This window comes from Elephas maximus, chromosome 22 (assembly GCF_024166365.1).
Source record: "Elephas maximus indicus isolate mEleMax1 chromosome 22, mEleMax1 primary haplotype, whole genome shotgun sequence".
Taxonomy (NCBI): Eukaryota; Metazoa; Chordata; class Mammalia; order Proboscidea; family Elephantidae; genus Elephas; species Elephas maximus.
Window position 1 is genome coordinate 5,485,960 of NC_064840.1, and position 24,745 is coordinate 5,510,704.

The 24,745-nt window shown below is 50.7% G+C and overlaps 1 protein-coding gene across 1 annotated transcript in view; it reads right to left on the bottom strand.

The window, feature by feature from the left end:
• Positions 1-22,606, bottom strand: part of LOC126065533 (transmembrane protein 132B) — a 432,522-nt gene extending 409,916 nt beyond the window's left edge. The window contains exon 1 of the mRNA XM_049865632.1: positions 22,521-22,606. Within this exon, the coding sequence (XP_049721589.1) occupies positions 22,521-22,587 (67 nt within the window). The 5' untranslated portion in view covers positions 22,588-22,606. The remainder of the gene's footprint in view (positions 1-22,520) is intronic.
• Positions 22,607-24,745: the final 2,139 nt, after the last annotated feature.

The following is a 24,745-nucleotide window of genomic DNA, read 5'->3' on the forward strand; positions in this document are numbered from 1 at the left end:
AAGATGCTCCTGACCCCTCTCTTCTAGAGGCATCCTTCCAGAAAACACCCCGACCTATCTTCTGGAGACATCCTTCTAGAAGACTCCCTAACCCCTCTCTTCCAGGAACATCCTTCTAGAACACACCCCTGAAACCTCTCTTCTACAGACATCTTCTAGAAGAAGCCCCTGACCTCTCTCTTCTAGACACATCTTTCCAGAAGATGCCCCAACACCTCTCTTCTAGAGACATCCTTCTAGAAGACACCCCAACCCCTCTTTTGTACCCCAAATCCAATCCATGGAAAAATAATCTTGTTGCCTCTACTTTCAAAATATGGCTAGAATCTGACCACTTCTCCCACCGTTATAAAATGAACTGTGTCCCCAAAAAAGTGTTTCAACTTGGTTAGGCCAGGACTCCCGGTATTGTATGGCTGTCCACCATTTTGTGAGCTGATGTGATTATACTACGTGTTGTAAATCCTAACCTCTATGTTGTTAATGAGGCCTAGAGGCAGTTATGTTAATAAGACAGGACTCCATCTACAGGATTGGTTGTGTTTTGAGTCAATCTCTTTTGAGATATAAAAGAGAGAAGGGAGCAGAGAGGAGAGAGGACCTCATGCCAACAAAAAAGAAGTACTGGGAATGGAGCGCATCCTTTGGACCTGGGGTCCCTGTGCTGAGAAACTCCTAGACCAAGGAAAGACTGATGACAAGGACCTTCCCCCAGAGCCAGTAGAGAACCAAAGCTTTCCCCTGGAGCTGGCACCCTGAATTTGGACTTGTAGCCTCCTAGACTGTGAGGAAATAAATTTCTCTTTGTTAAAGTCATCCACTTGTGGTATTCCTGTTATAGCAGCACAAGGTGACTGAGACACCCATCTGCACTGCCACCCCTGGTCCAGGCCCCCATCATCACTCACTGGACAACTGCAGTAGCCTCTTCCCTGTCTCCCACCCACCCCACCCCCAGCCCCAACCATCAGTCAGTCCTCCTACACAGCAGCTGGACTGATCCTTTTAAAACTGGAATCAGTCAGGTCACTCCTCTGCTCAAATCCACCAGTGGTCTCCCATTTTACTCAGGGTAAATTCCTGAACCAACAATGACCCCAGAGCCCTATGTGATCTGGCCAGTCTCACCACCAATCTGACCCACACTGCTCTGGCCACAGGGCCTTTGCACTGGACGCTCCCTCTTCCTGGAGCACATTTCTCCCAGGTAGCCATGGGATTTGCGCCCTCATCTTCCTGGGATCATTGCTCAAGTATTGCCAGGTCTCCCCAACCACCTTGTCTACAATGGCTGCCCCCCAGGACACCCCAGCCCCCCTCCCTGCTTTATTTTCTCCACAGCACCCCCTTTGGACATGCCACATGCTTTTCTTCCTGCTCATGCTTATCACCTGCCTCCACACTAGAATATCCACCCCAGAAAAGCCTGGATTTTTGCCTGCTTTGTTCACTGATACGTCCCCGGTGCCCACAACAGTGCCTGGCGCAGTGTAGATATTCAATAAGTAGACCTTTGCTGAATGGATGAATAACCAGACAGGTGAGCAAGTACGTATGAGACTGCATGGGACAAGATCTACAAAGACACTCATCCAATTCTAAGAGTAGTTACCTCCAGGGAAAGGGAAAAGAGATCAGGATGGGGGAATGTTGTCATTTTCTGCAAGGAGAGAATATATACGTACAACTTGTGTCACTACATTTTTAAAAAATTAAACCAGCAACACTTGCATCCCATAGTACAGAAAGACAGAAAGAAGGAAGAGAAAGGGACAGAGGAGAGCCACCACACAAAAAGGGGGCTTGTCTGCATGCTGAGACTTTGTGCTCTGCCAAAAGGGGTCTGTGGTCCGGGCCAACACGACGCGGTTCAGAAACAAGGAACGGAGTGTCTCCACGCTCCGAGCACAACCAGCCTGTAGTGGCCTGCAGACGCGAGCCAGGAGAAGAAGGACACCGAGAGGGAACAGGGCGGCCCCTTCCCCCTGCCCTGCAGCAGACCCCAGAGCAGAACAAAGCAAAGGGAGCCAGTGCCTCCTCCCCAGGCCCACAGCAATGGGGACAGGGACATGCAGGGCCATTGCTGCCTCCAAGAGAGAGCTGTTTCAGTGACCAGCCACTCCCCAAGGCCAGGACAAAGGAGCCCCAGAAAACCCACTGTGCCACCCTGGGGCCTCTATCCATGAGCCTGGTGCCCCATTTACAGACACTGCGCTCGCTGGGACCCCAGACAGCCACACTGGCTTCCAGCCTTCGTTTATAGAGAGATGGACACCCCTCATTCTTATTCAGGCCTCCGACTGGCTGAGGCTTTCACTTTCCTTTTTTCTCTCTTTAATCCCCAGCCTCTTGCCACCACCCACTGGCCCGTACTTCCCAGGCGGGCACAAGCCACATCCAAGTACAAATGTACCCTTCCCTCCAGCTGAAGAGCCCCTTAGAGTGCAAATCAATTCTCCCAACATGGTTTGCCGTGTGTAAATTGCCAGCAGAGGGGCCCCACCCGCACTGATTCAGAGGCAGGTCCTGGGGTGCTTGTGGTGTTAGTGTGAAGGGGCATTCGAGGACCAGGTACAGCAGCTGGAACGGCCAGGCCCCTCAGACAAGAGACAAAGCTGGACACGGTCTTCGTCTAATCAGGAGAAGAAACCCTGTTTAAGGCTGGGCTCTGAGACGGGACCTCCTACCAGCAATACTGTGGCTGCAGAAAGAAAGCACTGCCCTCCAAAGACCCCTAAGGGGCTCCCCATTGCTCTTTGGCAAAAACCAAACTCCTTATCCACACAAGGGAATACTACTCAGCCCTAAAAAGGAATGAAGTTCTGATACACGCTGCGACATGGGCGAGCCTCAAAAACATTATGCTGAGAAAGGAGCCGGCCAACGATGGACAGATACTACATGATTCCAGGTATATAAAATGTCCAGAACAGCAAATCCATAGGGGTAGAATGAAGATGAGTGACTGCTTCCGGCTGGGGGAGGAGGGGATGGTAAGGGGTTTACTTGGAGTGATGAAAGTGTTGTGGGACCAGACAGAGGTGGCGGTCACTCAACACTGTGAACATACAGAAATGCCACTGAACTGTCCACTTTAACATGGTTCATTTTGTGTTATATGAATTTCACCTCAACAAATTAGTTTTTGCTTAATCCGAATTCTCTCCCATGGTCTACAAGGCCCCATATAACCCAAGCCCAGCCCACACCCCAGCCCCACCTAACGCCATGCTCTGCCCAATCACTGCTTACCTGGCTTTGGTTGCACTGGACATTCCAGGTGAGCTATCAGGGACACCTGGCCCACACCCTGACTCTGCACAATCCTCAGTTTCTCCAACTGTCAAACGAGGGAGCTGGATCAGCTGAGGGCCAGGGGAAGCAAATTCAAATGTCTAGAGCTATACCATACAATGCGTTAGCCGTCAGCCTCATGAGGCTATTTAAATTCACTTAAATTTAAATATGTATTAAAAATAGTTTAAATTAAATGAAATTTAAAATCGAGCTCCTCAGTCACACTAGCCATGTTTCCAGTGGTAACATTTCACTAACACAAGAAAGTGCTCACGTTTCACTAGCGTTTCAGTAACATGGCTGGTGGTGACTGTATAAGATAGTGCAAGCATAGAGCTTCCCTCGTGGCAGAAAATTCTACCAAACGGTGCTGCTCTGGCAGGCTCTGAGGGGCAAGAGGAAGGTAACATTCTAAGGGGAATGTACGCTCCTTCACAGCAGGAGCCTCATTCCCAGCGCCTACGACAGTGCCTGGCATACAGTCATTGCTGTTGAGTCTATTCCGACTCATAGAGACCCCGTGTGACAGAGCAGAGCCGCCCCCCAGGACTTCCCAGGCTGTAATCACTACAGGAGCAGATCGCCAGGTCTGTCTCCCATGGTGCCGCTGGGTGGTTTCGAACCGCCAACCTTTTAGTTAGCAGCCAAGTGCTTAACCTCTGCACCACCAATGTCTGGAACATACATGGCACACCAAAAAAAGAAAAAAAATAGCCAAACCCATTGCTGTTGAGTTGATTCTGACTCATAGCAACACTATAGGACAGAGTAGAAATGCCCCATGGAGTTTCCAGGAGCAGCTGGTGGATTCGAACTGCCGACGTTTTGGTTAGCAGCCAAGCTCTTAACCACTGCGCCACCAGGGCTCCACCTACATAGTAAACCCGTTGCTGTCAAGTCAATTCTGAGTAGAACTTCCCCATAGGGTTTCCAGGGAGCACCTGATGGATTCGAACTGCCAACCTTTTGGTTAGCAGCCATAGCTCTTAACCACTACGCCACCAGGGTTTCCATATACATAGTAGGTGCTCGAGTTGGAGAACGTGTCTGACTGAAGGGGCCGCGCTACGGGAAGGGTGACCCATCACTGGCCCTTCTCCTCCTTTTCAAAGAGAAGCTGAAAATCAGGATCTTAATATTAAACCTTCCGGTTCTTAAATAAAAAAAAATACTGGCCCCAAAATGACTAAAGCACTGGGCTGGCAAACAGCTGAGCCTATGGGCTGTATCTGGCCATGCGCTGCTAGTGTACACTGCTGGAGTAGAAGGCTGCAAAGGTTCCTGACTTGGAGGCAGGGGCTGGCAGGGCCTGGCTCCCAGAAACAGGCGGGTCACAGACCGTGAAACCTGCTGCTCACCTTTCCCAGGAGCCACGGGAAAGAAGCATGGGAGGAAGGAGCCAATTACATCCTTCCCCTTTTAAACGGGTGCTCTGCACAGAAACAATGCGCCCAAGCCCCAGGTAAAATTAATATTCTAATTCAAGTTTCTGGCATTGATGAAGCAGCCAGGCTGCCACAGTCCTGGAATGCTAACAGCTCGCAATGAATCCCTTGTAAAGGAGCAGAGCGAATGAGTAATGCCTGGTGGGGAGTGGAGGTGGCTGGCCGGAGGGAGGGAAAATGGGTACTGCAAATGGTTAACACACTCCGTTGCTAACGGAAACGTTGGCGGTTCGAGTTTACCCAGAGGAACCTCGGAAGAAAGGCCTGGCAATCCGCTTCCAAAAAGGCAGCCACTGAAAACAAAACGGAGCACAGTTCTACCCTGGCACACGTGGGGTCGCAATGAGTTGGAGTCAACTCCACAGCTATTGGTTTTTAAAGGCACCACCAGGACAAGTTGGTGGCTAGCGGCCCCTAAACAGCAGAGTGGAAGATGCCGTGTGGTGGAGGCCTAAATCCTAGACCAAGTCTACTCTCCTGGAGCCAGGGCAGAGAGTGTGAGGACCCGAGTTTAAGTCATAGTCCCAAGCCACACAACAGAAAAGGCCTCTGGGGACACCTGGTGCCTCTGAGGAAGATGACAGGAATATCATCATAATGGGGAAAATGAAGCCGGTCTGTGGGACCACGTCCCATGCCCACCCCCCACCTCCCACCACACCACCCACAACTTCCAGGTGAACCCAGGGGTCAATCATCTCTTCTCCCTCCTCCCTCCCATCACTGCCTGGACCAGGTTTACCATTGTCAGAGGTCTCTAAGGTGATTCCACAGCTAACCCTTGCCAGGAGGCCTGCCCATAGAAATCTTTTTCCAAAGCACTTCTGATAGTTCTCAGTTATCGGCAAATTCTTCGGCACTCCCCTGATCAAAAGACGGAGTCAGACTCCCTTCCCCTTGGTTAGGGGCTGGGCTCACCAGTGGTGGTTCAGTACTAGAATTCTTGCCTTCATGCAGAGGGCCTGGGTCCAATTCCCGGCCATGCACCCCACGTGCAGCCCCCACATGGCTGTCAGTGGAGGCTTGCGTGTTACTATGACACTGAACAGGTTTCGGCAGAGCTTCCAGACCAAGATGGACGAGGAAGAAAGGCCTGGTTATCTACTTGCACAAACCAGCAATGATGATCATGGGGATGGCACAGGGCTGAACTGTGTTTCATTTTTTGTGCTTGGGGTCACCACCAGTCGGGGGCCAACTCGACTGCAGCCAATAATACTAAATGAATGAAATGTGAGGCAAGTGACCCTGAGTGACTTGGGAAGCTACGTCACAAAAGGTGACACAGTTTACAGATTGCTCTCTCCGTTGAGACACACACCCTAGGCCTGAGTAAGAAGGGCAGCCACTCTGAAGCCGCCATGCCGAGAGACCCCACAGAGCTAGAGAGGGGCGCAGAGGAGCCCAGCCATTCCCCCAGCCACATGGGCCACGCCACTCCTTCTCCAAGCTTGGAGCTCCTCCTTCACAGGGCTGGTGAGAGGATCAAGTGACACACTACACACAAGGGGCTGAGCATACGGCCTGGCATACGGAGCCCTCGATAAAAGGCAGCTACAAAACCAAAAGGTTGGCGGTTCGAACCCACAAAATGGCTACGTGAGAGAAAGACCTGCAGACCTGCCTCTGTAAGGATTACAGCCTAGAAAGCCCTATGAGGCAGTTCTACTCTGTCACATGGGGTATCTAGCAGTCAGAATCGACTTGATGGCACCTAACAACAACAAGGCATTCGACCATGTGAAGCATAACAATTTATAGGTACTACCTCAAAGAATGGGAATTCCAGAACACTTGACTGTGCTCAGAAACCATGGTGCCATAGTGGTTAAAGTGCCATGGCTGCTAACCAAAGGGTCGGCAGTTTGAATCCGCCAGGCGCTCCTCGGAAACTCTATGGGGCAGCTCTACCCTGTCCCATAGGGTCGCTATGAGTCGGAATCGACTCAACAGCACTGGGTTTGGTTTTGGTTTTGGTTAATTGTGGTCATGAGGAACCTTTATATAGATCAAAAGGCAGTCGTTAAAAACAGAACAAGGGGATACTGCATGGTTTAAAGTCAGGAAAGGTCTGAGTCAGGGTTGTGTCCTTTCACTATACCTATTCAGTCTGTATGCTGAGCAAATAATCCGAGAAGCTGGACTATATGAAGAAGAATGGGGCATCAGGACTGGAGGAAGACTCATGAACAGCTTGTGTTATACAGATGACGTTACTTGCTGACAGTGAACAGGACTTGAAGCACTTACTGATGAAGATCTAAGACTACAGCCTTCAGTATGGACTATACCTCAACACAAAGAAAACAAAAATCCTCACAACTGGACCAATGGGCAACATCATGATAAACGGAGAAAAGGTCGAAGTTGTCAAGGATTTCATTTTACTTGGATCCACAATCAACATCCATGGAAGCAGCAGTCAAGAAATCAAAAGATGCATTGCATTGGGCAATCTGCTGCAAAAGATCTCGTTAAAGTGTTCAAAAGCAAAGATGTCACTTTAAGGACTAAGGGGCACCTGACCCAAGCTATGATGTTTTCAATTGCTTGATACGCATGCAAATGCTGGGCAATGAATAAGGAAGACCTAAGAACTGACGCCTCTGAATTATGGTGTTGGTGAAGAATATTGACTATACCATGGACTGCCAAAAGAACAAACAAATCTGTCTTGGAAGAAGTACAGCCAGAATGCTCCTTAGAGGTGAGGATGGTGAGACTTCATCTCACATACTTCGGACATGTTATCAGGAGGGATCTGTCCCTAAAGAAGGACATCATGCTTGGTAAAGTACAAGGTTAGTGAAAAAGAGGAAGACCCTCCATGAGATGGACTGACACAGAGGCTGCAACAGTGGGCTCAGGCTAACAATCACGAGGATGGTGCAGGACCGGGCAGTGTTTCGTTCTGTTGTACATGGGGTTGCCATGCGTCGGAACCAAGGAGACGGCACCTAACAACAACAACAATCTTTACAGGAGCAGATTGCCAGGTCTTTCTCCCTCAGAGCTGCCAATCTTTTAATTAGCAGCTGGGCACTTAACCATTGCACCACCAGGCTCCTAGGGTCATCACAGAAGTAATAATTAAAACCTAAAATGTTAAGGGAATTAGACAAGTGCTACTACCTCTGATCACCTGTCATCTGTGACTTGTAATTTGTTAAAATGACCCACCTAAACTATAAAATTTGCACCTTCACTGGGATTTTTGTGTGCAGCTGGACACAGCCTCTAGGGGGTGGGATCCAAAATATTTTTGTCTTTGACATTTGGCTTTCCAGCCATAAGCCAGGTGCTGTAGACAGAGATAATTTTTGAAACATTTTTGATTGGCAGGGGGAGAGGTAGAGGAGAAGGAGATGCCTCTTCTACGCAATTACTGGCAGATGGCATCTGCTCTGGGTCTGACAGCATTCCACGCAGTGAGGTAAAGGAGGGGGCAGGATAAAAAATATACATACAACTTCGCCCTCAATGAACTCAGGCTAGAGGAGATGAGGCATGTGCACATTTTCCAGCCTACATTTTAGTGAAGCACGCAGAATGCCTAAGGCAATGAAGAAGAGAGAGGTCACTGCCAGGCAAAGGGATCTGAGAAACCTTCACAGGACTCCATCAGGACTCTCCTGGTTGCAAGTGACAGAAACCCAACTCACAATGGCTTAATTCAAAAAAAAAAAAAAAGTATTGGCTCATGTGATGGGGAAGTTCAAGATCAAGGTCACATCAGAAAAAGCTAGTATCAGGTACTCAAATATGGTCACCAGGAAACCCTCCCCCACTCTATCACTAGGCTTTGTTTTCCACCGTGTTGTTTCATTCCCAGGCAGCTTCCAAGATAATCTCCAATGATCCCCGCCTTGTGTGATCTTCCCTCCTTGAGTCACTCCCTTCTAACCAATATAATACCTCAACATTGAAGAGATATCACTTCTGTGATTAGGTTACGAGAGATTGTAACTTGCTAACTTTGAGGAAACAACGTGCTGGGTGGAGGGGGCCATGTGGTGAGTAACTGAGGGCGGCCTCCAGCTAACAGCCAGCAAGAAACTGAGGCCCTTGGTCCAAGAGCCCACAAAAATGGACCTCTGCCAATAACCGGGTGAGCTCAGAATTGTACCCTTCCACAGTCAGGCTTTCAGATGAGACCCCAGCCCTAACAAACACCTTGATCACAGCCTTCTGAGGCAGAGGACACAGCTAAGCCATGCCCTAATCCCTGAACCACAGAAACTATGAGATGATAGATGTATATCGTTTTAAGCCAGTAAGTTTGTGGGAAGTTGTTACACAGCATTACTAATACATCCAGGCTCACATTCTACCAGTTTATCAAATGCAACAGAAAATGAAGGCCTCTTCCCCAGTGCTTTCAACAAACATCCCAGGGCTGGTCCTCACTGGCCCAGTTTTGGTCATGCGTCCAACCCTGGTCCAACACTTGAGGCCTGGAGGATGAGATGCCCTGATTGCCCAGATGCCAGTCATGAGCCCACCCACTGCAGGAGTGGGAAGAAGGTTAGCAATGCTCAACCATATGACCTCAGAGCGTGGAGAAGTGGTTCTCCAAAAGACAATCAGGGTGTTATTCTCAGAAGAAGGCAAAAATAGTGGACAACCACTATCACGTGACAGGATTTGGATATGAAATAACGCGGGAGAAGAGATGAGAAAACCACAGAAGTGAGCACTGGGACACAGAGTACGTGCTCCTTAAACACTGGATTAAAGTGCTTGCTAACACGTATTAAACACACATGTGAATTCAAGGACTGTGCTGAGCTCTCCACACACAATATTCCCCTTAATGTTCAAAATGTCCTAATTCATAGTGGCCTTATACGACAGAGTAGAGCTGCTCCATAGAGTTTCCAGGGAACAGCTGATGGATTTGAACTGCTGACATATTAGTTAGCAGCCAAGCTCTTAACCACTGCCACTATTCTCCGCATTTTACAGATGAGGGTGCTAAGAGACAGAGACGTTAAGTAATTCATCCAAAGTTAGAGGGCTAGCCGATGGGGAAGCTGAGGTTCGAACCAGGGCTGTATGGTACCTGAGTTCATGCCCTTAACCTCAGTGATGTACTCAAAACAATTAGCAAGAGGAAGGTCCCCAGAGATGAGCAAACAGCATATAATTAAGCAGAGAGAGATAACAAGCTGACAGCAAGCACTCTAGACGTCCGTTCCTTCTCTCAAACACCTATTACAAACTTCTCAGAGATAGACAGGGAACAAGAGGAGTGAGGGAACCCTGAAGGGTGGGAAGAGGTGAAGAAGAAATTCCAGCATCTTCCCCCTTCCTACTGTCCTCTGCATTTCCATGAGAGAGAAGTGGAATTTAGTCAGCCTTCTAAAATGATCCGAATGACAGGAAAATTGATCAAGCAGGAAGATGGGGCCGCTTGAGAGCTTGTGTAAATGAAGCCGGTACAAACAGTGGGGCTGGCACCTCCCTCCCCCAACACTTTTCCTCCCAAAATACCCAGACCCTCTTAAAAGCTCGGCCCATAAATTTAAGAGAAAAACACTTGAAATGGGTGTGTGGGTGGTGGGTGAAAGGAGAAAAAAAATCATAAGGAAATATGAATTCTATCATAAATTCATGGTGCTTTCTAGAAAGCCTCTGCCATCAGAAACCAATGTGTTTGTGTTAAGTGCTGCAGATACACAGAATGGGATAGAAGGGAGAAGTGTTCCTTTTCCAAGACTGGAGCTCCAAGAATCTGGATTCATGCCATGAGTAGAGGGACTGATCTTCCAAGTCTTTTGGGAATCATTCACAGCCAGAACCCCTGGGCAGGGAACACTGAGGAGCAGTGGAAGGTTCCTGCCCTCAGGAGCTACGACTCTCAGGCAGGAGGCACCAGTCTAAGAACAAGCCACCATCATCCCCTTTTCCCCGCCTCCCAGCTGCACCAGGCTCTACATTTCTCTATTAACTCTGCTTCCTCAGGTGTCAGTTCTTCCATCTGCTATCATTTAGTCACACCCCGGCTTTCCTCAAACATCTGGAGGTCCTGATATGGTGCTGACCTCTGCACAGTGTTCCTGGGGGGTCAGATACACAAACCCTTCTGAACCCCCTTTCCATGTTTGGGGAATCTCCCACCTTATGAGGCAAAAGAAATCACTAAATACATCTTGATATATTCATGCCGTGGAACGCTACACAGCAATTCAAAAGGATAAGGTCATTCAATATGTACATGAAATATGGGGGAAATTAATACTGGGGAAGAGACAGTATGTGTATGAATAAAAATAAACATAAAACAACATTGTTATGCATTTTCTATAGGAAAAGATATACACTGAGCTGGTAATGGTGATTACATCCTGGGAAGATAGGAAATTAGTCGAAAGGAACTTCAGTCCTATCTGTAGTATTTTTTAAACCATTTTAAAATTTGTGACAGACATACCGTTACGCATTTACCAAATGTTTTTCATTTTCCTCCTAGCACCAAGGAAAACTACCTTTCCTAAGTCCCCACTTCTCTATGTCTCAACTTCCTCCTTTTAAAATGAGGATAATAGGATAATAATAATGCCCACCCCCTCCTGGGGTTGTTGTAAGGATTACGGTAGTTGATATACATAAAGCACTTGGAGCAATAAGTGGCACACAGTAAGCGGTATATAAATGTTAGCTATTATATACACATAGGAAACTTTTTGGTTGGTGTTTGTTTTTTAAATGGCATTGCACAACAAAATAAAAATTACCCTGCAGCTTGCTTTTCTCACTTGGCAATTAAGTCATGGACATTCCTCCAGGACAATGGACATGGATACAAACAGTTCTCTTTTTAGTCACATGACAGTCTACAGCATGGACATAGCAGTTTAGCCAAGCACTCTACCTTACAGATGGCCACTCAGGTTGTTTGCCTTTTGCCTCCACCAAAGATGCTGCTATAAACATCCTCGAACACATAGCCTTATAGTGGCTCTTTTATTGCTAGACAATACGGGTTTCCCAGCAGCGAGATTGCTGGGTCAAAAGTCAGGTGCTATGTTAGCAGATATTGGCAGACGGCATCCCAAATATTTCACGTTCTCAACCAAAACAAAATAAACATGTGAAATCACCAGGCTGGGTTTTCAGAAGGCCCACACACTGAAGAAGCCCTAGGGCTGTGGGCAGCAGCCCAAAGGGGCACTTGCTGGGGTGGAAGGGGAAGTATTGTCTGGCGTGTTGGCAGTGTCAGAGCCATCCATCCACATCTGAGTGCCCTCCTGGCCCAGGGGAGTCCTTCCCACCTCACTGGTGGGTTGTAGTGGTAACGGATTTCTCCCTGGTAAAAGCACCCAGATTTTCACCTGGGCAATCACTCCCAGCCTATTCTCAAGGTGGTTCAGTTTCCATTGAGCTTCTGACTGAGTCCTGGCCAATCAGTAGATAGTATTCCATCCCCACAGCCACAGTCTCTGGTTGAGGGACCTGTACACGAACCAAGTCAGTCCCATAAAAGTCAGGCCTGGTACAATACGTGTGTGCAAATGTTCATTGCAAAACTATTCACAATAGCCAGAAGGTGGAAACAACCCAAGTGTCTGTCAACAGATGACTGGTTAAACAAAATGTGGTCTAGTCGTATGAAGAAATATCATTCAGTCATAAAGACAAACAAAGTTCTGGTACGTGCTACAACATGGATAAACCTGGTAAACATGCTGAGTGAAATGAGCCAGACATAAAAGGACAAATACTATATGATTCCACTTACATCTTTTGTCTTACATTTTTTATCCAAAAAAAAAAAAGCAAATGTATACAGACTAAAATTTGTTAGCGGCTGCCCAGGACAGGTAGAAGGAGGAAATGGGGAGTTATTGCTTAATGGGCACTGAGTTTCTCGTAAAGGTGATACGAGAAATTTGGAAACACATAGTGAATGGTCACACACATGGTGAACATAATAAGGGCACGGCGTTATACACATAAAAAAATGTTGAAATGGCAAATGTTTTGCTACATATATTTTTACCACAAATTTCCTTTAAAGCTCAGTCCTGGGACTCTTGCTAGAACAATTAGAAAAGAGGTGACTGATTTTTGGTGATCGGAGGAAAGCCTGGGGCTGACTGTGGCCATCTCTGCCATCAGGTGGTAAGAGCCTGTCTGAGAATTAGGTCCACACAGGGGAAAAGAGCAGAAGCCCTCATTAGGACGGTGTTAAGCCCCTGGATTCAGCCATGCCTGAAGCCATTTCAGCCTTGAACTTCCCAGCTCCAGGGCTCAGTAAATTTCCATTTTTGTCCCTTGAAACCAAGAGAATCTAGACTAATATGGTGGCAGACCGTTGCTTTTGGTACATCACCTTCACGAGTACAACAAAAAACTCAGCATTGGAAACATAAAATATCACCTGGCATCACAAACAGACGCAGAGGGGCTATGTTCACTGTTAAAACAACTCGATAAAAAACACAAGGTCATCAAAAAGATGCACTGACTGGAGCCCTTCCGAGTCTAAAATAACTAACCAGTGGGCTCCTCTAATACTAGTTCCCAACGAGGGGCCTTCTGATAACTGTGAGCCCATGGAGCTTTGCCTGCAGAGAGAAAAATATCTTGCACACACATGTGCTACTATTTTTAAAATGTTACATAAATGCTACCGTAATTACCAAACCCGCTCATTCAAAAGCTTTACTGAATTGACGGCAACTTGTGATCAGTATGTTTTTCTTTTTCAACCAACAGATACCAAACCCACAATTCTTCTCATTTAGATGAACTAGATAATTTTTTAGACATTAAAAAGGGGTCCTTGTTCTTGACCAAGGAGCCCTGCTGGCGCAGTAGTTAAAGCACTCAGCTGCTAACCGAAAGGTTTGCAGTTCGAACCCACCAGCTGCTCCGCCAGAGAAAGGTGTGGCAGTCTGCTTCTATAAAGATTACAGCCTTGGAAACCCTATGGGGCAGTTCTACTCTGTTCTATAGGGTAGCTGTGTCTTGACAGCAATGGGTTTTTTCTTGACCACAGCCAGAGTGCCGTAAACATACATTTATAGAACACTCCCAGCTTGACCACCTAAGGCAAATCTCTTCTGTAAAAGGGCCACAAAGTAAGTAGTTTAGGCTTTGCAGATCATATGATCTCTTTCGCATATACTCAACTCTGCCATTTTTGGGTGAAAGCAGCCACAGACAATACTTAAACAAACAGGCGTGGCTGTGTACCAATAAAACTTTACTTACAAAAGCAGGCGGAGTGCCACATTGGGCCCCTAGGCCATAGTTTGCCAATCCCTGGTTTAGGGGTGCAGAAAACAAAAGGCAATATGCCAAGACCCAAAGCCATTACACAGTCAGATGCAATTTGTACATCTCTAAAATGTTATCGAAGGGGCCCCGGTGGGACAGTGGTTAAAGCAGTCGGCAGCTAACCAAAAGGTCAGTGGTCCAAACCCATCAGCCGTAAAGATTTACAGCCCTGGAAACCCTACAGAGCAGTTCAACTCTGTCCTATAGGGTCATTATGAGTCAGAATCGACTCAACGGCAGTGGGAAAATGTCAAGGAAGTTGATGGAGAAAACAGAATTTGATTGACACACCACTTTTCACCTACACACCTCCTGAATAAAGCTGGTACACCTGTGCTGGAAACAATAAATTCTGCCAGAGTTATCACATCATGAACACAGCAGGGATTTGTTTTCTTTTAATATCAGCGGATCCACAAGGGGGAAAAAAAGCACCCACCTGAGTTGGGTAGGCCAGGGTTCAAATCCTGCCTCTACCTCTTACCAACCGTTCCCTGGGGCACACAGCGTAACGGAGCCTCTGTTTCCTTGCCTGTCACAACATCATGAATAATTGCCAAAGTTTACTAAGGATTTATTATACACGTAAGGCACTGTGCTAAGCACCCTGCATCTATCATCTTTTAATGCTAATCTCAGTGAAGTATTATCATCCCCACATTATGGGTGCAGAAATTCAGGCTCATCTGCCCCCCTTCTCCCCAGGGCTGCAGGGAAGATGGTGCAAAAGATGAAATGCCCAGCTCACAGACATAAGTTCTGTGTATTAATTTCATCACTAACAAACATTGTCTTGGTTAACCTGTCTTGGTTATCCAGTGTTGCTCTAACAGAAATACCACAAGTGGATGGCTTTAACAAAGAGAAATTTATCTCCTCACAGTAAAGTAGGTTAAAAGTCCAAACTCAGGGTGTCAGCTCCAGAGGAAGGCTTTCTTTCTCTGTTGGCCTTCTCATCGATGTTCCCCGGACTAAGAGCTTCTTCGCACAGGGACCCCGAGTCCAAAAGACACACTCTGCTCCTGGCAGTGCTTTCTTGGTGGTGTGAGGTCCCCTGTCTCTCTGCTCGCTTCTTTCTTTTCTATCTCAAGAGATGGCCTCAAGACACAATCCAATCTTGTAGGTTGAGTCCTGCCTCAGCAACACAACTACTGCCCATCCTCCCTCATTAGCATCAAAGGGGCAGGGTTTACAACATATAGAAAAATCACACAATACCAGGAATCATGGCCCAGCCCCACTGATACACACATTTTTGGGGGGACATAATTCAATCCATGACAGGCCCCCATTCCAAGCACGGTGACAGGCATACAGTAGGCACCTGATAGATATGAACTGATCGAATCCAATCCATCAGGGAATCCAATCCTGTGGCTCCGCCTTCAACACGCACCGGAACCTAAACACTTCTCCCTCCTGACAGTCACCGCCTGCTCCCAGCCGCCATCGCCATCGCCATCGCCAGCGTCGCTCACCTGGAGTGCTGCAGTAGCCTCCTCAGGGTCTCCCACTCTGCTCCCATGATCAGCCTCATTCTCCTCTGCTTAAACCCGCCAACCGCCCCCATCTCCTTCAGTCACAAACTTCCCCACCCCTCTCCAGGTACCCCCCCACAGCCCCTACTCTCTGCCCAGGTGCCCCACAGACCCCATCCCCAGGGAGCCAGCACCTGCAGCAGCAGATGGCACAACTACAGAGGGACAATCACTGGTGGAAGATATAAACACGTCCCGGCAAAGAGTCCAGATTCCAAGAGGCGAGACAGGGAGGGCCAGCCTGCCACTCCCCAGTTCTGGAGACAAAGCTGGGCCCTTTAGAAGTTGAAGTCGGCCCAGGCGGCTGCAGTCACAGCAGTATTTTTATGTGTCCATTCACTCTGAAACCTTAAGAGTCTGGCGGGAGACATTTGGAATATAAAGCTGACACGGAGTCATCCTTTCTAGGTACTGAATGGCCTCCGAAGTGCAGCTGCGATGAGTTAGGCCAGCAAGGAGTTAATCCAGGTTAACAGCAGGACAGCCGCGCTTAGAAGCACGGGGCTGTTCTGGACACGCTATCACTGTCAGTCATAAAAGACGGCAAACCACATTGGACTCTATTGATTTTTTTTTTATGTAACTATTTTGGGGCCAAAACATAAGGAGGTGGCATTGATCAGTCAAGGAGTCAGGTGCCTGGGATGGAGTTCAAACAGCCCTGACTGCAGAACCATGAAGCGTGGACAAGAGAAGGTGCCGGAAGTCCACTCCAAAGTGCCTGAATTTCTTCCTCTCCTTCCCTGGCAGAGAGTGGACACTGGGCGCCCACCCTGCCCTGACAAGGAAAATGCAAAATTAGGCACACGGATGGAAGGTAAAAATGACAGCCAGGCCCCTGCGTATTTCTTCCCATGATGCCTACCACCAGACAAAAAAAAAACAAAGTCATTGCTGTCAAGTTGATTCCGACTCATAGCGACCCTATAGGACAGAGTAGAACTGCCTCATAGGGTTTCCAAGGAGCAGCTGGTGGATTCCAACTGCTGACTTTTCAGTTAGCAGCCAAGCTCTTAACCACTGCACCACCACCTGACATTAAGTTAGGTCTTTGTCTACTGCCCCACCAGAATGACAGCTCCTTGAGGGCAGGAGGTTTGTCTGCTTTGTTCCCTGCTGTTTCCCCAGTACTCAGCATTGATTAATATATGTCTGTCAAATGAACAAATGAATGGATGAATGAATAAGTGTGCATTTCTTGAGCACTTGCTGTGCCCCAGGTACTGTGCAAAGGACTTTGTGGGGACTAGCATTTCTTCTGCCGGAAATACCCTTCTCCAGGTTGGCTCTTTCTGGTCATTTACATCTCAGAAAATGGCTGCTGCCTCCAAGAAGTCTTCCAGGATTTGAATACAGGGAGCATAAGTTACTGCCTGGAATTTTCCTGCTTGTATATCTGTTGGCTTCTTGTCTGCCTTCAGTCCGCCCCAGAATACAAGCCCCTCAGATCACAGGCAGTTAAGCCCAATGGCAGGGAAACTGAAACAAAACTTCATGACAAAGCACCACTGGGCAGGAGAGACAGGAGCCATGAGGCCTGGGGAGGAGACGCCACCCTGGCCATTCACAGGCTGGACTATCTTGAGCAGGTCCCTGGGTTCCTCTGTACCTTGGTATTCCCAGCTGGGGACACAAACTACCCCCTATCCATGCACAGACACCCAAGAATCCAGTGAAATCCTGAAGTGGGAATCTGCTTGGTAGACAGGGGAGGCTTTGTGACCCTTCTGTTAAAGGCTCTGATGATTGCAGGAAAGCACACGGCCAGCCCCTCTCTTCTTGCCCCTTCTCCTGCCCAGGGGACCCTCAGCCCATGCCAGCAGCCCCGCCCACCATCTGCACACAGCTGTGGTTTACAAACCTCTTATTTTTTTTTTTGTTTTGTTTTGTTTTAGGTGAAAGTTTACAGCGCAAATTAGTTTTGTATTAAAAAATTATATACAAATTGTTTCCCTGACATTGGTTGCAATCCCCGCAATATGCCAGCACTCTCCCCGTTTCTACCCCACAGGTTCCCTGTGTCCCTTCATCCAGTTTTCCTACCCCTTCCTGCCTTCTCATCTTCCCTTTTGGATAGGTGTCGCCCATTTGGTCTGGTAGACTTGATCGAACTAAGAAGCACGTTCCTCACGTGTGTTACTGTTTGTTTTATAGGCCTGTCTAGTCTTGGGCTGAAAGGTGGACTTTAGGAGTGGCTTCAGTTCTGAGTTAGCAGGGTGTCCGGAGGCCATAGTCTCGGGGGTACAAACCTCTTTCTTGTTGGAGTCCCCAGCCTTGTGATGAGATTGCCAGGGGAGGGGAGTTCAGGGCCCATTTCACAGATGGGGAAACTGAGTCTCAGAGGGGTCAAGAAGCTAGGCCAGTGCTGCCAAATCTCCCAGTTTCTGGAGAAGACCAGAAGCCTGGGTTGTGATATGACCTCTCCTGCCTTATACATGAGGACAACTTAACAAGAGGAATCTGGGGAGGAGACCCAGCCCTCACTGGCCTTCCACGTCCACTCAATTTCTCAAAGGCCAAGGCCCTCCCTGACAATGCAAGCCAGGGCTCTCAGCTGAGGAGGCTAACATTAAAACATTAGAGAGGACAAAATTTCCCAAAACAGGTTTCTCACAAAAGACTCAACTCAGCCCTCAGCTCAAGACACATCCCTGAACCCCCATGACCGAAATTAATCTTGAAACACAATCAATTCCCCCACGTAGTTCAGTGCTCATCAACAGAGAACCTAGAGGCTAAGAGCCTGGATTCAGACAGACACACTGTGAGTTCACTCCAAGCTCTATGGGCTTTGTGGCTCCACCACTTTGTATGCACAAGTCACATGCACTCTCTGGGCCTCAGTTTCCTCATCTGTAAAGTGGGGCAAATACAAGTCCCTACCCCGTTAGGGCTGTTGAAGAGCCATGACATAAAATCTGCAAAGGGCTGAGAAGACATTGTGAGCTCTAGACCAGGACTAGTTGCCGTGTGACCACTAATTCTGGGGCGCACCAAGTAGAATGTCAGAACCTGGGGATGAGACCAAAGTCTTGCCCTTTAACCGAGCCATCCACCGAGGGCCCAGAATTCTAAAGTGTTCCTGCTTGCCCTGCAGCTCTAACACCTCAGCTGGCATTAACAGATTCATTTGTTGCACAGAGAGAAAGCAGAAGAAAGTGAAAGTCCCCAGCAAAAGGACATCGAAGGAGCTCAACAAAGTCCTCCACCTTGACCAGGAGCCCGTCCATGCCATCCTGTGAGAGGCTCCAGGGAGGAGCCTGGCTGTATACAGTGGTGGGCAAGGCTCCGACTGAGCCTGGGTGGAAACCCTAACCCTGTGTGACCTCAGGCACCTTTCTTGACATCTCTGAACCTCATGTGTACTCATCAGAGTGCCCACCTGTCAGGGTTATGAGTACTAAATCATGACCAGACAAGCGAAGGGATGGTGCCTCCAGCAAACCAAATCACCAGAGCCCTGGCTTCTGTCATTGCCCCCCACTATCGTTATGGTTTGGGATTATCATTACTATGACTCTCCTCCCATCTTTCTGAGCTGACATGTGCTACTCTGGCCATGCCCAGCAGCTGTCATTTTCATGACCTTGGGCAACAGCCTTTGGTCTCCTTAAATGGAATTGCAGTCCCCCAAAGGATCATGCAGTAGAACTCTGCCAAGGAAGCGCCTCTGCCATAGGTGAGGAGTTTAGACAGAGGAAGAGAGAGCAAAAGTATGTGTTAGCCTCCAGCCCTGATCTGACACCAATCCCCTGTGTGGCCCTGGGCAAGTCACTTCACGCCCCAGTCCCCTTTCTCCAGCTGCAGAGAGGCTGCTGCAGGAAATGTTCTAAGTCAAAACCTTGCTCGTTGTGGACTCTAATGAAGGGGTGGCGGTACCACCGTCACCCACAACACCACCCACGGCACCAGGGTGAATGGAAGTCCAGACATTTGCCAAGTCCCAAAGTTCCAAAGGAAATGTGCCCTCTCTGTATCCATTCAACTGCAGATCCAGGACAGAAGAAAGGAGCCACCCAGCCGTGTACAGCCCAGGGGCTCACCCAGAAACAAGCCCCCTAGAATGGCCTTGCTGGCCCAGAGACCACCCTCCCAGCCTCCATGCCAACAGCCAAGGGGTTTCCTTTCCTGCCTTGGATTGTGGCAACCTCCAAGCTCATTGTTGCCTCGAAGCATGGCAGCTCATGCAGAAGGCCCACACCTCAGGGCTCCAGGCATCCATGGGGAGAGGAAATGATTTACCCTGGGAATCTCCACTGTACCACCATTAAATCACTCAGGGGAGCTACGGCATTTGCATACTGCTCACCCGTCACTTCCCCATGCCACCCGTCTGAAAAGCAGCACCACACACAGGCAACCCCTCCCCCCAAGATAACTATTGTAATGAGAAAGAAATATGCCACATGCCAGGCCAGGGTGCCAGGCGGGCCTCGGGGACCCCCTCCTAGAAAACCAAAGCCCCCAACTCACAGGCCCTGCCGTTCACACAGCCTCTCTGTCAGGCACGCTCCACCCACCCCCGGTTTAATAGACCCCAAGCACAATGGGTCAAAGAAGCAAGGCCCATCCATTTTCCCCAGCCAGCGCTGTAACTGCGCTGCTAATTTGCAAAGCCACAGTCTGCACAAAAGTGGCTTGAATAATGGGGGCCCCTGAGCCGATAAGCTGGGGGATTTGTGCCAACTCTTAGCAAGTGCGGTTCCATATGTTTAAGTGCTTGCAAGGCTGAAAGTACACCCACCACGCTCCTTACCATGGCAGCTACCCACGCGGGGGGGGGGGCACCAAGCAGGCAGTCCCTCTGCAACGGGAGAGCGAGGACCCGCCTCACCTCTGAACTCTGCCACCCCTCTCCCGGAGCCCCCGCCAAATGTGGTTGGTAAATAATGCCCAAGGTGATCCAGAAATCCAACCAACTCCGAAGGACACCCTGGCTAACGTAACCTCGGACCCTTTTAACCAAGCACAGGCAGCTAAGTCTCTTTCAGGCAATTCAGCTTGTGTTTTTCCAGCTCTCCTAACTGGTGCTAAATATAGAGTTATCAAACTGTCGTTTCTTTATGTCCCTGGTGGGGACTGGTGAAAGATTTAAATGTGCTTCCAAGGACCCGGCGATGGTACCAGGGACTCTGCCCTAATGGCATTTGTGCTAACAAGCAGCCCCACCGAGATTCAGGAGATCCAGGCTAGCAGCAAGTTTCAGGGCAGCACGTCTCTCTCCCAGAACCCGGGCCTGCCAGAGCCAGGCACCTGCTCCCCTCCTTCGCTAGCTGGGGGAGAGAAGTGGGGAGTGCAGATCACCACGTTCTCCTACAAAACATTAGGCAGGCAGCTTCTCACAGAGATTGCCGATATTCACTTGCAAGCACATCCAGGCAAGCTCGGACCCCCATAGAGAAGCAAAATAGAGACAAAACTGCAATTTTCAAGTCCAAGGGACTGTGCACTTTTGGAAACAGGTGCCAAGGCTTCCACTTAGAGGAAACAGCCTCGACCCCAGCAGCAGCCCCTCTGAAGCACTGAAGAGAAATGCCAAAGCAAAACAGCTCCCAGAGCAGCTTATTGGCCGAGCAGATTGAAGGCTCCTCCACATTGAGCCTGACGCCACCCTCAGCTAGACTGAGCCGTACATAGCCCAACACCGATGCTACCTCCCATAGAAGGTTTGCCCCAGTTTATGGTTTTATTAAGTATTTTGGGTCACTTAAGGGCATCTCAAAGGAAGACAATATGTACTTTTTCCATGCAAACACATCACACAGCAAGTTGACGTACCAGGTTTGGCAACCTCACCAAGACAGTTAGAGCTGAAAAAGTTCGAGTAGTATTTTTCTACTGCATGTTGCATGCCTTTGTGGTCTGTTTGTTAAAGGAATGGCAAGAAATTTTCTAAAGTGAAAGCCACTTGCTCCCAAATCCTGGGTCCTGGTTTTAAAAGGTTTGGAGAACTGCGCTCTCCAAATGCACATGAATGTTGCTGGAGACTGTTCTCCTTTCATCTGAGCCTTTAGGATGTTCTCCATTGCTTGGGGGGAGGGGTGGGAATTGGCGTTTCAGGACAAGCTTCCTCCGGAGCCAACATGTAGCCACATCTAGGTGGTTCAAAGAGCTCCAAACTCCAGCTGAGGCAGAAAATACCTAACTGTTTTGCCTTCCCCACTCACCGGTTTTTTGGCGACAGATGTGCCGGTGTCGGCAGGGAGCCTGGCTCCCTGGTACCCAGGCAATGGCTCTGGGCATCAGCATGTTCCAAGCAGTGCTGCGCGCCCAGGCAAATTGGCCGCTGCTACCTTCTCCCGCCCGCCTTAGGGGTCAGGGCGCTGGGGCTGCCGGTGTTTGCAGGAGGCGAGCGAGGGGCTGCGCCTTGGCCAGGAGGAGACCACTTTGAGGGGGGGAGGCCTTAGGGGAAGGATGTAAAAGCAAGGGGACGCCGCGGGGCGTAGGGAGGGGCTGCGGACAAGGCAGACAGCGCCGGCGGAAACGACCTCAAGGCTGGGGCCCCCGCAAGTGTCCTGGGAGCGCACAACTGTCCGTCCGCGGGGAACCGGGGACCTGGATTAGAGATCTACCAACGCCCTCCCACAGCGAAACCCCTTAGGAACCAGGACATGGAAGGATGCTGCCCCAAGTGGGAGCGAAGAAGGGGTTAGGATCCGGAGGCGCGCCCCACCCGCCCAGAGACGCTGAGCGCACCCGGTCTGTTGCCCCCGTGCATCCTGAAAGGGTCCGCAGGGGAGGCTGGGGGTGCTGGGGCGTTGAGGAGAAAGGCAGGCAGCGCTCGCGCTGGGCAAAGGGGTATATGGTAGGGGTCCCTAGGCTTCCGGGGTCTCCCCAGATCTGTCCAAGTCCGAGAAAGACTAGATGCCAGGGACTTGAGAAGGAGGTGGCCGCCCCGTGCGGGAGCCAACTTTGTGCGCGGCGGCCGGGGGGCTGGGGTCCGGGGACGCATTACCTGGGCACCGGAGCGCAGTCAGCGCCAGCAGGAGCCCGAGCGGCGGCGCCCGGCCCGGGGGCGGCATGGTCCTCGGCGCGCGGTGGGCGCGGCGCGGGGCTGCTTCTCTCGCGCGCCGGGCCGGGCCCGCGGCTCCCGGGCAGCCCCCGGCGCCTACGCCTGGCCGCCAGGCATGGCTCGCTCCCGACGCGCCGCTCCTCCCAGACGCAGGCGCCCGGCGCTTCCTCGGCTGCGCCTCTGTGCGCCCTCCCGTACTCGGCCGTGCGCGGCTGGGGAGCTGGGGGCCGCGGGGGATCAACACCCCGCGCCCTCTCCGGCTGCCCCGCACTTGGCCCGAGTTGCGCTGCCCCCGCCGCCGCCGCGGCTCCTGCGCCCCAGCGCCCGTCCCATCCCGGTCGCGCCGCCGCTGCCGCTGCCGCTGCCGCCGTCGCCACTGCCCGCGCCAGCTGCCGGCCGCCCCTCCAGCCAGCTAGCGAGTGAGCGCGAGAGAGCCGGCGCAGGGAGGAGGGAGGGAGGCGGAGGGAGGGAGGGAGGGGCCGCGAGGCCGGGGGAGGGGCGCCGCCGGGGAGCAGGGCACCAGGCGGCCGCCCAGCGGCCAGGCGGTGGGACGTGCCACTCCCTGGCGTCCCCGGGGGAGGGCGCCTGGTCGCGGAGGCCTGGGGAGACCCACGGGAGCGGGAGGGAGCGGGCGTTTGCTGGCATGGGGACTGCTGGAGGGGTGACCTGCCGGGCAGGGTCCACAGAAGGGGTCCCCAGATTGATCGGGATGTCTTAGGGGCTTAGTGGTGGGGTTCCCAAGGTCGGGGGGTGAGGGAGAATAATACGGGAGGGTCCTTGGATTGGGGCAGCAACGTCTGGGGAGGGTTGAGATAAACTGGACAGAGCTCGAGAGGGCCTGCGTGGGGAGGGAAGGTCAGGGATGGTCTCCCGGAGTTCGAGGGCTACAGGAGGAGTGTCTACCAAGCCTTAGGACCGGAGAAGGAGGTGCGCGGGCTGGCGGTCAGGGATCCTGAAACACACCAAAGGGTCTTAGGATGTCTACGCGGTTAGAGACAGGGCCAACTCAAGAAGTCCCGGGGCGCAAAGAGATGGAGGGGCGCGGGGGCCTGGAGGGTTACGGGGTTTCCCAGAGCGGTGGAGGGCGTCTCTGGGAAAAGGTGAGTATCCGTCGGACTGTCACTGGGGTAGCTGGTGGAGGGCCTAAGGGGTCCTCAGTTTAAAGGGTGGAGCCAACCTGGGGGCTCTTAATTACCCAAGCAGGAAGGCGTGCCTCCCCATTGCTCCCAGGCCTTGGGAGCCCACGGAGGCGGCAGGTCAGGGTTTCTGTCTTCCAAAGAGGGCAGATCACTGAGCTGTCCCTGGACAGGTTCCCAAGGCAGGGTCAGATGTGGCCGTGCAGGGGCGTAGCAGAGGGAGGTACTGGGTGGTCAGATTCCTCCAGCCAAGGGATGGGTCCTCAGCCAGAGTGGACAGGGAGGATCACAGGTGTGACACCCCAACACCCGTTACCCAGAAACCACTGATCCTCTTGGGTGCCCCATCCCCTCCCTGGGCAACGGCGACACAGCAGAAGGAATGAATCATGCACGCCCATGTGGGGGGCACCTCCCACAGCCCTCATATGCCTTGAAGGTTCCCCCCACCCAGCTGGAAGAAGGGGGGTTGGGGGTGGCTCACCCACCCAAGTTGGGGTCCTTGCTCCACCCCAAACCCCTTGGTACCAGCTGCCTACCTCCAGCATCTCAGCTTTCCATGAAAAAGTGGGTCAAACTCTGGAAACAGTCAATAAGCCACAGGGTGACAAAAAGGCAGATTCTGAGGACACTCTGGAGACACTGAGTCTGGGTTGAGCACCCCAGCTCTCTCCCTCCCTGGCTGTGCAACCTGGGGCTAGTCTCAGCTTCCCCATCTGGGACATGGGAGCCCTTGCAGTACCAACCTGGTGTCCAGCCAGCACACATAAAGCCTCTGACCTATAAAGAAGAGCTCAGCTCAAGGCACCCGCCATCCACATTACCATTCTCATCATTACGGCCATTATTGTTTTGGATCCGATTTTCCTCCCTGGACCCAGAGCTCACATCAGAACAATCCTCCACCCCTCCTGGCTGGCAAAGCGGGATGAGAGGGCACCTGCTTCATTAGTACAGACAAGCTCATTAGCAAAGGCAGCACTCGGCTCTGCTCAGATAAAAGGAGGAAGAAAGAGCTGGGGGCAGGTGGTG